The sequence below is a fragment of the Equus asinus genome, chromosome 12 (genome assembly GCF_041296235.1).
Source record: "Equus asinus isolate D_3611 breed Donkey chromosome 12, EquAss-T2T_v2, whole genome shotgun sequence".
Taxonomy (NCBI): Eukaryota; Metazoa; Chordata; class Mammalia; order Perissodactyla; family Equidae; genus Equus; species Equus asinus.
Window position 1 is genome coordinate 40652718 of NC_091801.1, and position 17005 is coordinate 40669722.

At 41.7% G+C, this 17005-nt stretch overlaps 1 protein-coding gene across 5 annotated transcripts; it reads left to right on the forward strand.

Annotated features, from left to right (window-relative positions):
• The first annotated feature begins 194 nt into the window (after positions 1–194).
• Positions 195–9830, forward strand: PDP1 (pyruvate dehydrogenase phosphatase catalytic subunit 1). 5 transcript variants are annotated; one of them, XM_014841652.3, is made up of 3 exons: positions 195–407; positions 1188–1222; positions 5447–9830. In XM_014841652.3, exons 2-3 carry the CDS (start codon positions 1192–1194, stop codon positions 7102–7104), a joined length of 1689 nt encoding a protein of 562 aa, XP_014697138.1. In that variant the 5' UTR covers positions 195–407; positions 1188–1191; the 3' UTR covers positions 7105–9830. The 5 variants fall into 5 exon arrangements, with proteins under 5 accessions (XP_014697138.1, XP_014697140.1, XP_044599984.1 ...); XM_044744049.2 differs by having other exon boundaries at positions 219–564; XM_014841653.3 differs by lacking the exon at positions 195–407 and adding an exon at positions 698–952.
• Positions 9831–17005: the final 7175 nt, after the last annotated feature.

Here is a 17005-nt window from a genome sequence, read left to right on the forward strand (position 1 = left end):
AGCTCCCAACAGCCGCGCGGCCCCACCTTCCACAGGCGGCCGGGCGCGGTCACGTGAGGCGGGCCCGTGCAACCAATGGGCTGCTCGCGCCGAATGGAAGGGATTGTCTGACCCCCGTGACGTCACAAAGCTGGCGAGAGGCGCGGTGCGCTTCCGCCCCCGCCCTCCGCTCGCCTCCTCCCCGCCCACCCGCCATTGCGCAGCCAATCGGAAGACGGGAAGCGCTCCAGCCCGAACGTTCGGGCGGGGCAGGGTGGCGGCCCGGAGGAGCAGGGGCGCGGAGTGGGCCGGCCGGGGTCGCGGGGCCTCGCTCCGGGGAGTTGTGCCGGCCTGCGTGGAGGGAGCGCCGGGTAGTGCTGCCGCCGCCTCCTCGTCGAGAAGAAGCGGCTTCTTCCCTGGCGTGCCCGGTTCGTATTCCGTACTCCTGGCCCCGAGCCGCCCCGTCCGGAATCCTCCTCCAGCCTCCCGAAGTTGTGAGGGGGCGCCCGGTGCGCGTAGAGAGCGGCGGCCGCGGGCGTGCGGAGGCCGGCCGGGGCGAGGGAGGAACGAACCCCGGAGCGCCAGGTGCGCGCGGGGCGTCGGGGCTGCGGGCGGGTGTGGCGGCTCTGGGGGCAGCCGCGGGCTCGGGATGGGGGGGCGGGCCCGCTGTCAGTGCCGGGGGCGCTGTGGGGACCCGCGGAAGGGGGAGCTCCGGGGACGTGAGGCGCAGGTGGCGCGGCGTCTCTGCATGAGGGTCCCTCCTTACACGCCCCAGGGTCAGGGGTGAGCCCACGGACAGCCTGCCGCGGGCCGACCCCTGGTCTTCTGGATTGAAGCCCGGGCAGCGGGAAGAGGATGCCGCGCTGCTGGGGAGTGCGTGCCTGGCCTGCATGTAGGGGCCGGTCCCGGGGCGCGTCTCTGCTCGCGTCTAGGACTCCGCCGCCTCGGGCTGTAACTCTGCTTCTCCCGCGGGGTGGGTTGGTTTGGTTTCCCTCTTCTCCCCACCCCTTTCTCCCTCCTCCATCTTCTCCCCTCCCAGCCTCATTCACCGGGCTGGAGCGAGACCTCGCCCCTCCTCTCCTCCCGCCTCCCCCGCCGCCGCCTCTTCTAATGAGCATCTCTGCCTTGCTTTCAATGGGCCGGTGCTGCTGTCGCTGCTGCTGCCCGCGCGGGTTGTGGATGTTGTCGGCTCCGTGTTGTGATGACAGGAGAATGTGTGTGTGTCCCGGGCCCAGACGAATTGGTAGGTATTCCCCTAACTACCTGCGTTGGATACCCAGAAAGGATGGTGACTGATTTTGTGTGTGGATGATTGTAGGTGGGTCGCCGTGGAATTAAGGGGTGAGACGGATAGACAAAGGGGCAAAAGCATCCTGGACTGAGATAGCTTTGATGCCTTAGTGAGTGCAGTTTTCAGATAGGGACAAAGGAAACTAATCAAAAGTGCTGGCTTGGGGCTTCGTGTCTTCTGAAGGAAGCCGGTTTCTTCCTTCATCGAGAGATAACGGGAGCTGTGAAATGGCTAGGCATTTCCAGAAAATGCTGAAAAATTGCAGAGAGTCTTGATGCAGGGTGTTTAATGTAATCAGATTACATAAACCGAGGTTCTGACACATTTAATGACTAGTATAGCATTTTTTTCATTTACACCAAAAGCAAAGCTAAAGAACTCTGGAGTCAGTGCAGTAACAGCGTTTTCTAATTAATTTGCTCCATGGCTTTACTGATGAAGTGGAATCTTTTCATGGCACAGGCTCTGCTGAGCACATTAGTAAGAATGGATGGGTCTCTCTCCTGGTTCCGGTTGCAGTGCACCTTTCCTGTTAGTCTTAGTCACTGGCAAAATCAGCCAAATCTGCTAAAATCGGCCAAATCCGTCTCAGATGCTGCATATAATGTGGCTGAGTCTGGATCATGGGATAGGAACTTTTTGGTGAAATTGTGGTTAGAAATTACTTGAGAATTTGACACTGCTCCAGTTTACAAGTGCACCTTGTTGCTGTTCTCATTGCCTAATCAAAAGCCTTCTACTTTCTTAATTTAGCAAGTTTGTGAGTAAAAATTTTGATTTCATGGGTTTTGCTGTTGTTGAATCACAGGATATTCAGAAAGATACTCAGAGTTGTTTAATGCTTATAGTTTTTGAAAGCATTTGAAAGTACTTTGACTTCCAAGGGTATCTGGTCTGATGGAGAGAATATATAAGTTGTACTGGTGATGATAGAACATTCATTAATCACAGAGCAGGGTTTTCATAAATTCCAGTTTGCCTAAGAATTTGTCTTTTGAAGGCATGTTGGGAGTTGGGGCGTTAGGATACCTTCTCAGTCCATGTGCTTATCTCCTAAATAACTGAAAGATACAGTTGATAAAATGCGCTCTCTGCTTTTTTTGTTTTTAATCTGGAGAACTTTTGCCTTGAAGGAAAAATGTAGTATATTGTTTATTTGAGTGCTTGCTGTTTCAGTTTACATATTATTCAAAGCATCTGCTGCATGAATCATTAGTTCTTTTGCCACAATATTTCATTCATTTTGCAGTTAACTATGAAAGCAGAAAAATTGTAAAAACAAAGGAATTTAAGGAAAGTGCAGGTTTCCCCGGACTTAGTTCTTGATTACACATCATGGAACCAAATCTTGTTATGCAGCTGTGAAACTCCCCTCCCAAACACACACCCATAGTATTTTGATTCAATCTGCATTCCATACAGAAACAAACATATTTTTTTCCCTGTAAGATTCTTAAATTTTAATGGAAGTACAAATGCAAACTTATATAAAGTTATAGAGGAAATTTCTTTTCATTACGAGTACCATCTGTTTACATTTTTAGTAATAGAAAATCTTTATGCAAAGCATGAAATTAGTTAATGTGCTTTCTGCATGCAAACCTAACAAGATATGGTTTATGTCTGGAAGCCAGTGTCATGCGGCCCAACATTTGAGCACATCTCCTGGCTCAGTCATGTCCACTTCACCTTTGGATGACTTTCAGGTATTCAGTTTGAAGTGCTGTTATTTAAGTGGTTAGCCTTGATAGAGTCCTGTTCTTCTGGAATTCCTGTTTTTCATTGTGGCATTTCAGAATGGTTATTTAGTTATTGATCTTATTTCCAAAATTCTAATCATTACTTTCTATTGCCTAATTTTGTCTTCAATTATGGAAACAAATCCTTTCTTAAATAGTGCAGTTAATGGTACTTTCTATCACTTGCAAGAGGGGCTCCATATGACTGGCTTATGCAGCGCTTGTTACAGAAGCAAACAAGAATCAGTTGTTATTCAGTGTTTGGTTTTCTCTGTTCCCTCACAATCCACTTATCACTTCTTCTCAAATTACTCTTCAAAAGAGGGTACATGAAAATAATGTACTATATAGGTAACACTGTCTATGATATTTGTAACTTTTTTTTTGTAATGGGTTCAACCTTAGGAAGGAAGAGTTGATATTAGGACTGAAATGGTTTTATTTTCCTTATTCCTTTTTGTGTACTGCATTTATCCCTTATTTAAAGTTTTCTTTCTTTTTTTTTTTTTTTTGAGGAAGATTAGCCCTGAGCTAACTACCGCCAGTCCTCCTCTTTTTTGCCGAGGAAGCCTGGCCCTGAGCTAACATTGTGCTCATCTTCCTCTACTTTATATGTGGGACGGCTACCATAGCATGGCGGCGCCAAGCAGTGCCATGTCTGCAGCCGGGATCTGAACCGGCAAACCCCAGGCCACTGAGAAGCGCTGCGCCACTGGGCTGGCCCCCTTATTTAAAGTATTTCTAAAACCGATTTCTTTATAGACCAAATGAATACTTTGAAAATACCTCAAAAGTTCAGGGGAAATATGTTATTGAGGAAGAAGAGGAATTTTTTTTTTTCATAAATTATCTGGATTAATGATACACATTTATTACATTTTCTAGATAAATGCCCGGCAGAATATTTTCAGTGTCATATAGTCAGTGATATGATTTTGTTTTGTTCATTTTTATAATGCTGTACCTTTTTTATCCAAACTTTAGACTATTATTTTCACTATTTATTGCTTTCCGAGGCAAATAGATACCCCCCTCTTTTTTTAATGTAAGAGAAGGGGCCAGCCCGGTGGCACAGCGGTTAAGTGCACATGTTCAGCTTCGGCTGCCTAGGGTTCACTGGTTCAGATCCCGGGTGCCGACATGGCACCGCTTGGCACACCATACTGTGGTAGGCATCCTACATATAAAGTAGAGGAAGATGGGCACGGATGTTAGCTCAAGGGCCAGTCTTCCTCAGCAAAAAAGAGGAGGATTGGCAGCAGTTAGCTCAGGGCTAATCTTCCAAAAAAAAATTATGTAAGAGAAAATATTTTTCTAGGGGTGAATTCTACTTGGGATTCATAATAGATACAAATAATATTTCTATATCTTTCCCTTATGGCTGATAAACAGAGGAAAATGCTAGCAAGTTAATTAAATTCCAAAACTGAGACCATTTATGTTACTAACAAACTTTTAGAACTATTAGAATACTTAAACTTTCTTATCATGAAGGACACAGTAAAATTAAACAATGAATAAATGAAACCTGCATTTGTATTGCAAACCTGCATTTCTATACAACCTGCATTGTATTTCACTTCAACAAATGCTTTTCATAAAGCCATGGAGTTCTAGAAGCGGCCTTAGATAGTATCTGCTCCGATGTGTTCACTTCCAGCTTACAAAAGTGAGGCTCAAAGAGGGGAGCCGGCTTTTCCAGGATCATTTGGCAAGTTGGTGGCAGACCTCTGTCTCTAAGCTCACCAAATTGGCACAGCGGTCTAGAGAAGCATTGTTTGCAAGATTATCCACTTGGATGCAGGAAGGGAATATTGAAATTTCTATTTTTATTCATTATATAAAGTTTTTTCTGTATATATTATAATGAACATTATATTAATACAGTAGTGTATGTGTATAGCTTACAAAATAATTCATGAATATACATGTTGGGGACGTATCCTAACACTTCTTTGGAGAAAGACATATGTATCAAATGCTAACAATTGACCACAGATCTAGAAACAGGATCTTCATAAATGGGAGAAATCCCCGTGTGATATGGGAGATCTAAGGCCATTTTTAAGGATAGGGAGGAGAGTAATTGGCCAGGTAGACTGCCACTGCCTAATGTTATATAACTGTCATCTCCTCAGCTTCCCCCAGCCAAATCTATTGTACATTCTGCACAGTTTGTGCTGCACAAAGAAATATGAAGAAAAGAGAACAGACTAGGTTACGGTTCAGTCCTGGCTCCCTTAATGATTGGGAGCTGTGCTTAGCGGAATATACCCTGTAGAAATAGTACATCATGGGTGTATAAAATATAGTGCCTCTCAGCACAGGGTTTAGCACGTAGATTCACCTGGTAAATATTTGTTATAAAAGCAAAGATAGATTAAGTAATCTGAAACTTAACTCTTCTCTGTGTGTATCTGTGTAATTTGCTGTCTAGGAATCCCAGTCAGAAGTTCCAGCCTGCCACTATTCTCTGATGCCATGCCAGGACCAACTCAACTGTTTTTTCCTCTGATCCGTAACTGTGAGCTGAGCAGATTCTATGGCACTGCGTGTTACTGCCACCACAAACATCTCTGCTGCTCATCCCCTTACCTTCCTCAAAGTCGCCTGAGGTACACATCCCACCCTGCGTATGCTACCTTTTGCCGGCCGAAGGACAACTGGTGGCAGTACACCCAAGGAAGAAGATATGCTTCCACACCGCAGAAGTTTTACCTCACACCTCCTCAAGTCAACAGCATCCTGAAAGCTAATGAATATAGTTTCAAAGTGCCAGAATTTGACGGCAAAAATGTCAGTTCTGTCCTTGGGTTTGACAGCAATCAGCTGCCTGCAAATGCACCCATCGAGGACCGGAGAAGTGCAGCAACCTGCTTGCAGACCAGAGGGATGCTTTTAGGGGTTTTTGATGGCCATGCAGGCTGTGCTTGTTCCCAGGCAGTCAGTGAAAGACTCTTTTATTATATTGCTGTCTCTTTGTTACCTCATGAGACTTTGCTAGAGATTGAAAATGCAGTGGAGAGTGGTCGGGCACTGCTACCCATTCTCCAGTGGCACAAGCACCCCAATGATTACTTCAGTAAGGAGGCGTCCAAACTGTATTTTAACAGCTTGAGGACTTACTGGCAAGAGCTTATAGACCTCAACACTGGGGAGTCAACTGATATTGATGTTAAGGAGGCTTTAATTAATGCTTTCAAGAGGCTTGATAATGACATCTCCTTGGAGGCTCAAGTCGGTGATCCCAATTCTTTCCTCAACTACCTGGTACTTCGAGTGGCATTTTCTGGGGCCACCGCTTGTGTAGCCCATGTGGATGGTGTTAACCTTCATGTGGCCAATACCGGTGATAGCAGAGCCATGCTGGGTGTTCAGGAAGAGGACGGCTCTTGGTCAGCAGTCACTCTCTCTAATGACCACAATGCTCAGAATGAAAGAGAACTGGAACGACTGAAATTGGAACACCCGAAGAATGAGGCCAAGAGTGTGGTGAAACAGGATCGGCTGCTTGGCTTGCTGATGCCTTTTAGGGCTTTTGGAGATGTCAAGTTCAAATGGAGCATTGACCTTCAAAAGAGAGTGATAGAATCTGGCCCAGACCAGTTGAATGACAATGAATATACCAAGTTTATCCCTCCTAATTATTACACACCTCCTTATCTCACTGCTGAGCCAGAGGTGACTTACCACCGATTAAGGCCACAGGATAAGTTTCTGGTGTTGGCTACTGATGGGTTGTGGGAGACAATGCATAGACAGGATGTGGTCAGGATTGTGGGTGAGTACCTAACAGGCATGCATCACCAACAGCCAATAGCTGTTGGTGGCTACAAGGTAACTCTGGGACAGATGCATGGCCTTTTAACAGAAAGGAGAGCCAAGATGTCCTCGGTATTTGAGGATCAGAATGCAGCAACCCATCTCATTCGCCATGCTGTGGGCAACAACGAGTTTGGGGCTGTTGATCACGAGCGCCTCTCCAAAATGCTTAGTCTTCCCGAAGAGCTTGCTCGGATGTACAGAGATGACATTACAATCATTGTAGTTCAGTTCAATTCTCATGTCGTAGGGGCATATCAAAACCAGGAATAGTGAGTGGATCTTACCCTGGCAATTCTCAAATGAAATAGATTTAAAGGGCAGATAGATTTTTAAAAGATACTAGTACAATAAACATTTCCAGTAGGTCATTCTAAGCATTTACCCATTTGATGCTCTAGCTAGTCAAGTACTCCAGGTTGACTTTGCAGCAGGGTGGCAGGATCATGAGAGTTTCATTCTGCCTAGCTTGGACCTCATAGCACCTGCATTTGAGGCAAGTCAGTTCCTTATTGCAGATGCCTTGTGACATTGGCTTCTTTTATCAATCTGAGAAAATCAGGATGACCTAGCAAGTAGACTCTTGAATGGGCCGAAAGCAAGGATCTTGCTGGGCGTATTCTTTTGGTAAAAGGGAAGAAACATTACTGTTCACACCTGCAGACCCATTTTGTCACTAAGATTCCAGTGTACCTGAGATCATTTATTTATTGCATGATTTCCTAGATATACGATCTGTGCATGATTCATATAAATTTATTTTAACCTGAAGTGTTTTCCAGATCCAGTGCTTTAAGCCATAAATGACCAAGAACTAAGCAACCTCCCTTCCCCACCGCTGAGTACTTAATGTAATTGAAACATTTTATATTTTTTCACTCACTTGAAGACAATAAACATTTTTAGTTTCATCTACCCTTACATTGATGTTAAATAAAAAAGATTTTTTTCAGCTTGTATTAATGAAGAACTTTATTTAGTTTGAAATAAAAAGATCCAGAATAAAAAGGAGGGATTGATATGTTCAGTTGCTGTCATCTATAGCGACCAGCGCACCACTCTTATCATGTAGTCTCCAAAGGCTTGGCGTGCTGTAAGTGTGCGGTGGGTAGACTGCTGCCGTGAAATCATACTTCTAATTTAGTAGTGATGAGAATTTTCATCACTTTTGGGAATCGTAAGGGTGACGTATAAAATAAGTTTAAATATCAATTTGGGGAGTGAGGTTTAATGTTACCTTCCATTGAGATGGCGGAGGAAGTTTTTGTTTTCCCCCACTTAGACATAGGTCAATTAAAATATTTGGTTTCAAAATTACTAAATGCTTTAAACATATTATAGCTTATAAATAGGACTGTTAAGATATATACATGAGAAATTTTAAACGAACTATTGTGCATGCCTGATGCTTCTTTAATAGAACACTTAGTAGCATCAAGTGTTGTTCGCAGCAGTCTCCGCAATTATATGCAGTCCCTTCTAATGATATATCAAAGTAAATGAAAAGAAATATATTCAGATCGGCTTTTGAGAGCTTATTTGATATGCATCAAATGGCATTTTGTTCCTGTGTTTAATGGTGATCTGTGTACAGCTGTGCATGTATTTTCATCTTTTATTCTATCATCACTATTAAAAGATTGGCTATGACTATGTTTGAGATTCATATAGATTTTAATACAACACATGAGTAGCTTTCCCTTGTGTAATTAGTTGAGGGGTCTGTAGGAGTCCTTTTGGATTTCTGTAGAATATGAACTAAATGTTCAAGGACTCCCTCTGGACTGTGGACACTAAAGCATTGTAGAACTCTTGACTGCAGAACTTGTTCCAGTTGAAAAATAAACTCAGGAAGATTGTACCTCAGAATATCATCTACTGTTTGCTTTCTGAGGTTTTTTGTTTTTTTCTGTTTTTTTTTTTTTTTTTCTTGTCAGCTTGGAACTTTTCTTCCAGGCAGCATTTTGGAGGGGGAAAGGCTGTACTATATATTTATTTCTAAATGTTTTGAAAAAGACTTCATCTTTTAATGAAATATATATAGACTGCAGCAGCAACTAAAACCCATTTTCAGGCTACTATTTGAATTTCTTTTGGACACCATCACTGAAGAGTTCCATATTACTATATACTTAATAAAAGTCTTGTCTCTATATAGTGTTCAGTTTCCTGTGGTCATAATCAAGATAGTAATTCTTATTATTACACAAGAAACTTGGTCTGCAGTCCAAAAACCAGTCTACTCTCTGTAGAAATGAAAATGCAATGTGGAGTTGACATTGTGGAAATGAAAATAATTGGATGTTAGAAATCTGAATGTACTCTCATCTAAAAGCAGTTGTGATTTTATTGTAATTGGTTGTTACTGTGATGTGATATCTGGAATTAAAGAATACATGTAAACTTTCATGGTATTTAGCCTTTCTTAAACTTTTCCTTATTTAAACTTTCTAACATGTATCAACTTCTGTATTTATATTTAATCAGTGGCTCATGATATTTATAATACGCCCATAACTAGTCAATGGAATGGGGGTATGGTACATAGTACTTGGTAGAAAAACTGTCTTATAGAGGATGTATCTGTGTGAAGAAGTGAAAAGTTTATAATGTAGAGAATGGTCAGAGAAATGCCCACAGTGAATTAAAGCTTCATGTCTGCTTTCTGAATGGCCTGTGTTTTTAATAATAGTTAAACTCATTGAATACTTTCTACGGTGGTAGATTATACTTTAAGATCCAGTAGGTAAATAGTACTTTTTTTAAAAAACTGAAGTATAATTTACTTTCAATAAAATGCGTAGATTTTAAATATACAGTTTGTGATTTGGTAACTACAACCCCAATAAAGGTATAGAACTTTTCCATTACTCCAGAAAATTCCCTCATGCCCCTTTCCAGTAAATCTCTCCCCAGGTAACTATTGTTCTGACTTCTATCATGATAGATTAATGTTGCTTGATCTAGAAATTCATATAAATTAAATCATATAATATGTACTCTTTTGTGTCTGACTTTTGTTCAATTTTTAAAGATTCATTTATGTTGAGTGTATTCACAGTCTCTTCCTTGTTACCAAATAGCATTCCATTGTATGAATATACCATAATTTACCTTTAGTTGATGGGCATTGTTAGTCCTCCCCCCCATTTTAAAGCTAACTTTTAGATTAGCAATTCTCAGAAATACTGTTTGGTTGAGGAGAGCTTTAACTTTGCAAAAACAATTACTGGTGAGTTTTATGTTCTATACCTTAAAGGTGGGACTTTTTTTTTAATGCCCTTTAAACAAGTGTTGAAAATTTTTCTTGGTGATAAATCTGGAGTTAGGAAGTGGTCCTTTGCTGTTGACCTCTATGGACCTCTCCCACTGAGCATTTTGTTGAGTTAATTAAGTTCATTAAATGATTGCACTAATGAGTATCGTATAAGAAAAAGGCAAATTATACCTTGGTTTTTGATGGTTTTGGTTTATCACTCCATCAGTCATTGCTCTGATTAGGGATGAGGAAGGAAATAGATTAAATGCCGACTGTTAAATTAGGACTGGGATGGTGTGACTGACTTAAGTATTTCTGCTTTTATTAAACAAGATTAACACTGCCTAGAATGAGCTTCCCTGTTCACTAGTCAAACATGCCTGAATGTGGGTTATTGTTAGTTTTGTCCTTGGGTATTGCAAGAGGGTCTAGGTAACTGGGTTAATCTGTAAATTAACATACCTTAGTTCTGACCTTTTTCATAAATAATAAGACGACATTCATTATAGAATTTTTCAGATCATCAAAAGCCGAGTCCTGGACAAGCTGGGTAGATATCAATGGCTTGTGAATTGACTTGTTACTGTGTGAAGACCATTTCCTTTGTTCCTTTCAGAATTTACTTTAAAAGCTGCGCTTAATCCTATTAAATCCTGTCTGCCTGGTTCTTATGACAAAATTTATACCTTGAATTGAATCCTAACAATATATACTATTGTTTTCCACATGCTCTCAAATTACAAGTTTTCAAAGTCAATATATAAAGAATGATGAAATTCATGCATTTACTGTGCTATTAATAATATCCAAGGTACATATTTTAAGGACCACACAGTTTAGGCTCAATCATTTAGCCAATATTTAGATCCGTAAAATATGCACATATCTGGTTTTAAATTGTTCTAATAATTTTTTAACTTGATATCTTGTTTATCCATCAAGATTTTCTGTTTTTTAACGGTAGGGCCCATGGGTTTTGTGGTTTTTTTTGAGCCAACACAATACTGAATAAGAAATATTCAGCATTCACTTTATTTTACATTAGAGATATACAATAAAAAAAAAAAACCCAAGTGAACTTTAAAAAGTTCTTTCTTTCATTCATCAGAAATTCTCTCACTTCAAATGCAGAGAAGAAATTTACTCCTGTAGCTATAGTTTCATTTTATAGTTAAGATTCAATGATTTCTAAAACCTGACCTAGTTTCCTGTTGCAAAGAACTAATACTTACAAATTTTAAGTGCCAGTATACAAATTGGCCCCTTCACAGGTTTAGCCCACCAGGGGACATGGCTTCCTGTGTTCTTTGGGAGAGACCTCAGAGAGTCAATTGTCAATGAGTCTGTTGGACCCAAAAAGTCAATTCAGATCTAGTACAATTTTGCTAGGTTGTCCCCATTCAACCGTTGAGCGCCTGAAGCTCAATATGCACAGAATAGGAGAAGTCCTTTGAGGGCCCACCAAGAACTGCCGGCTATTTGGAAGTATCTAGTACCTGGCTCCAAAAGGATTGAGTGTTTATTTCATCTCGGTTCACATTCCTACCCCAAGGGGTGGAGGGGAGAGTTTTCCACCTAAGACTATGACCTGGAGTCACGTTTCTCTGCTTTCCTAAACCATACCCACTTCACTGACTATCTGCCTGCGGCACACACTTGACCAAACTGCACGACTTTTAATACAGTGCAAGGAGGTTAGTGATCACATTCAGCCTTTCAGAAACTTCAAACCTTGGGCGCTGAGCAAGAAACTAGCAGCCAAGAGTCAAAGAACCAAAGATTTTATCTCACCTGTGATAATGAATCAGTTTGCCTCCTAGAAGGACAGGAATAGTTTGATTGGCTGGCAGTGTTGACTAAGAGGCCAGCCTTCTATCAGGAAAGCTGAGAAGGAAACGTGACAAGAGACCTAAGAGAGGAAAAAAAAGTGAGAGAAGGAAGAGAATGGAGTTGGCAGTCTCAGTAGTGATTAGAGGCAGTAATGGAGGTAGGGAGCATCAGATCCTCCGACGCCTTGGACTAGTGACAGAGGTGAAGGCAAAGCAGAGGAAAGATGACAGCAAGCTGAAAAATGGTGAGGTAAAGGTTTTTTAAAAACATTTTTGAGCCATACGAAATTGTGTTTCATGCTAGAGCAGCAACAGTTGGAATGCAAAACAGTTTCTATTAGCATGGCCATTTAGTCTGGGCTCATTAGATAAGAGAGTGTTAACCTAAAAATATAGAGCCAAAATGAGAGGCAGACATTTATCTTGGGATCGAAATTCAGGGAGCACAAATTCAGGTAGAAACCCAAATAGTGTCCCAATTAGAGGAGAGGGCCTCAGGGTTTTTATAGGAAAAAGGGAGGGAGATGAGGTGACTTGTATTAAAGAAGAGTTCATTGGTGCTACACGGGGTAAGGCTCAGTTTGTACTTCATTGATTGGTTAGCAATTCGGTCATCAGCAAAGTCCAGTTTCCTTAGTCCTTACCAACAGGATATTCTTGTCCTTACTGACTTCTTGGAATGTTGGTGGTTTGATCCAGTTTGGAAGATACAGGTGTGTAAGGCAATTCCTTTGAAATGGCTGCTCTGGCTCCATTTTAATTGTGGCTCCACTCGTCATCTTTCACAAGGGAAAAAGGAAAGTCTTTGAAACTGACCAAATAGAAAGGGGTATGTGGTGCCCAGATGGAGAGTTTTCTTCAAGAAACTTTGCTTAGTAATAATTTTTTCTTGCTTCAAACCTGGGGACAGGTCAAACAGTCTAATTTGCCTGATGAAAACAGAGACTGGATCATTAGAGTCTCAGGAGGAATAGAGCTGTGAGACTGAACAGACCAGAGAGAGCGCATTATAAAAGCAAGGCCTTTGTACGAGGAAGTCAGATTCCTGTGGCTCTTGCTTAGAGGGGCATCAGGTGTAAGCAGAACACCCACTGGCCTCACAGCCTAGTAATACTAAGAGTAACCACAACTACTGTTTCTTGAGCATTTACTATGTGCCAGGTCCTGTGGAAAGTACAGGATATACATTTTCTGTTTTAATCCTTGTGCTGCCTAGCCTCTGTTTGGCCGCTCAACACCTTCTCTAAGCCATCTCTGCTCTGCTTTGTGTGCCAGGAAACTGAACCCTGCAGGCTGCACCTCCCAGGCTTGCTTGCCTCCTGACTGCCTTTTCTGTCCAATGGATAACACCTGCAGGTGATTGGAAGGAGGTTGAGAGAATCGCTGGGATAGTTCTTTCTCATTCCCTCCATTCTTCAGGCTGCATCTCCAGCTTTAGCTGTGTCCCTCCACACTATAGCACCCTCATGCCACACCCCCTCGCCACGATTCCAATTCTCAGTGCGTTCAAGTAACTGTTTCTCCCTTTGTCCTTTCAGCCTAAGGGATGGTAAAGGCTTCCTACTGTTGTTAGTCTCTGGGTGCCTCACTAACCCTTGTTTGTTCCCTCATCCTTGCTCATGCCTCTGTAAATAATCTATTCATTTGAACAACCTGGGGTGAAATCAATTTCCTGCCGTGACCTGACCGATATAATCCTCAAAACAAGCTGAAGTATTATTCCCCCTATTTTCCCAAGCACTTTTCCAACATCACACACCAAACAAACCCATATCTGTGTATTTCAAAGCCTGCATGTTTAATCACCACATCACACTCCCTGGTTTCTCTGTATAACCAGAATGAGCCCTTTGGAATTGAGAAGACCTGAGGCAAGTGACCCCTTGAGAAACAGAGGCAAATATCCTCAGAAGAAGCAGTAAAGATTGATGTAGCCCAGCATTTAGTCTAGCACGTAGGGAATGGAGCCACCCACAGAGGGATGGGGTGTACTAAATAAGTCCATGAACAGAACAGGTTAGAACCAGAGGTGTCTCTCACTTAGCAGTGCATTCCAGTTTCCAGGCATGCAGTTTCTCAGTTCCCCAGTTCATTGGTTGAAATATTTATTGAAAATGTATTATAGTGTAGGCACTGAGGATAGGTGTTGGGGTAAAAGTACAGTCTGCCTTCCAGTAGCTCACAGTTTGGGAAGATGCATGTGTAAAAAAAATAATTACCATTAAGTAAGTAAGAATGAAAGTACAAATTCCAACAATAATCCAGAAAAGAGAGTGATTTTACTCTGTCCTGGTGTGCCACAGGGATAAGGCAGGCCCTGGAGAGTCATGGAAATTTCATTAGAAGGGACAATGCTTAAGTGAAGATTCGAAAGGTGAAAAGAAATTTGCTGGGTGGAAAAGGACCCAGGGATGACATTCCTGGAGAAAGGGGAGCATATGTTGAGGCATGGAAACGTGAAACCATACTGTGTGTTTGAAGATCTCTTGAGGACCTTTTGGTGACTAGAACATGCACCATGAGAAGGGACTATGGTGAGAGATGAGGTAGAAAGATAAGAACTGCAGAAAAGAGCCTTAAGTAAATACACAGTGACTGCAACACCCTTGCAACCAGCATTCCTTTAAAGACAGAACTGCTTGAGAAGGCAAAGACTGGCCGAAGATAATGATGGGATGCAAGTGTTGGTGGAGACAGAAGTGGGAGGAAGAAGTACAAAACAAAGTCAGCCAGAGCCAGGCCAGGCCAAGATCTGACTTCTAGCCGCTCATAGGTGGGAGACTTGACTAATTCTAAGTGAGGAAGGATTAGTGGTTAGCAGGAGAACACCTGTGTGATTTACATATTGCCATTAGTCATTCCTGTGTCTACAGTCACATTTAGTAATCTGGTATGTAAATGTAGTATGTTTAGTTCAAACACAGTCATATTTTCATTCCTTTCAATTCCTTGGTTACCATAGTGCACTGAACTCTACTCAGGTATGAGGCAATTGACAACTGAACTTGAAGGACCTAACCAATCATTCTTCAAAGTCTTGGACCATTATATCTAGATTGAATTGCCAGCCACCAGTTGGTTTAGTCCAATCTAGCAAGAGTTTGGGGGGCTTCTTCACTGTTTTAGGGACTTGGGACATGTGGCAACCAGCTTCCAAGATGGCTCCCAATGACCCCTGCCTCCTAGTATTTACATCCTGTAATCTGCTCCCAGGAATGCTTTGTGTGGCCCATGGAACACAGCAGATGTGATGGGATGTCCCTCCTGAGATTAGATTATAAAAAACACTGAAGCTTTTGTCTTGGGCACTCTCACTCTCATTCTCTTGGATGATTCATTCCGGGAGGAGCCATGTTGTGATTAGGCCTATAGAAAGGGCTCTGTGGAAAGAGACTGAAACATCCTGCCAATGGTTGTATGAGTGAACTCAGAAGCAGATCTTGTAGCCCCAGTCAAGTCTCCAAAGGATGCAACCCTTGACGATGCATAACTACAGCCTTATGAGAGACCCTGAGCTGGAATGGCTGCTCCCAAACTCCAAACTCTCAAAAACTGTGTGAGAAATAACTGTTTGTTGTTTTAGACACTAAGGTTTGAAGCAATTTGTTATGCTCTTGAGAATCTTACGTTTGTTTACACAAATATTTATCATTCGACAGTTTCGTAAACAAGTGATGTCTCCAATTTGAATATTGTCTGGTAAAGAAGGTGTGCAAAAAAGTCATATGTTGGGGCAGGCCCTGTGGCAAGTGGTTAAAGTTCCTCGCTGTCTGCTTTGGCGGCTCAGGTTCACAGGTTCGGATCCTGGGCATAGACCTGCTCCACTCATTGGCCATATTGTGGAGGCATCCCATGTCCAAAGTAAAGGAAGATTGACAATGGATGTTAGCTCAGGGCAAGTCTTCCTCACAAAAAAATATTAAATAAAATTAAATAAAAATAAAATTCAAAAATCATATGTTTAAAAGCCACCTGGGTTTTTTAAAAAAGGAGCTATATCTATATGCAAACTTATGAAAAGATATCTGAGACATAATGAGTGAAAAAAAATCAAGTTGTATAATATGATCCCATTTATGTTTGATTATTCTAAGCCTAATTGAAAATAAATTTAAGACTTTCACAAAATTATCCCACTTGCAACAACATGGATGGACCTTGAGGGTATTATGTTAAGCAAAATAAGCTAGACAGAGAAAGACAAACACTGCATGATCTCACTCATATGTAGAAGATAAACACATGGACAAAAAGAACAGGTTAGTGGTTACTAGAGGTGAGGGGGCTTAGGGGGTAGGCATAAGGGATAAAGGGGCACATATATATGATGACTGAAAAATAATAATGTACAACTGAAATTTCACAATCTTATAAACTATTATGACCTCAATAAAATAAAAAATTTAAGACTTTATTTCTATCATATAAGACAATAAGTGCTCATTGTAGAAAATTAGAAAGTACACATAAGCAGACATAATTAATAGGTAATCAGGGGGCTGGCCCCATGGCTGAGTGGTTAAGTTCACATGCTCTGCTTCAGCGGCCCAGGGTTTCACCCGTTCGGATCCCGGGTGTGGACGTGGCACTGCTCATCAAGCCATACAGAGGTGGCGTACCACATAGCACAACCAGAAGGACCTACAACTAGAATATACAACTATGCACTGGGGGGCTTTGGGGAGAAGAAGAAAAAAAGAAGATTGGCAACAGATGTTAGCTCAGGTGCCAATCTTAAAAAAAAAGATAATCAAATTCAATCATTATCTTGCTATTCAGTGATAGAAAGTATTAACAATTCAGTGTACATCAGGAAACAATGTAGTATAGTGGAACGAACGCTGGCTTAGATACAGATTTACCTAGATATATGTCCCAAATTGACCGCTTCCTAGAAGTTATTTTACCTCTTGTTTCCTCAGTTTCCTCATCTGTAAAATGGAGATAACAATGAGACTTTCTTCATAGGCTTTTTGTGAGGATTATATAGAATAATGGATATAAAATGCTCTGGGAGCTGTTTTTGCTATTATCCTTCCAGTACTTTTGATATGCATAAATACATTTAAAATCAGATTTTACTATG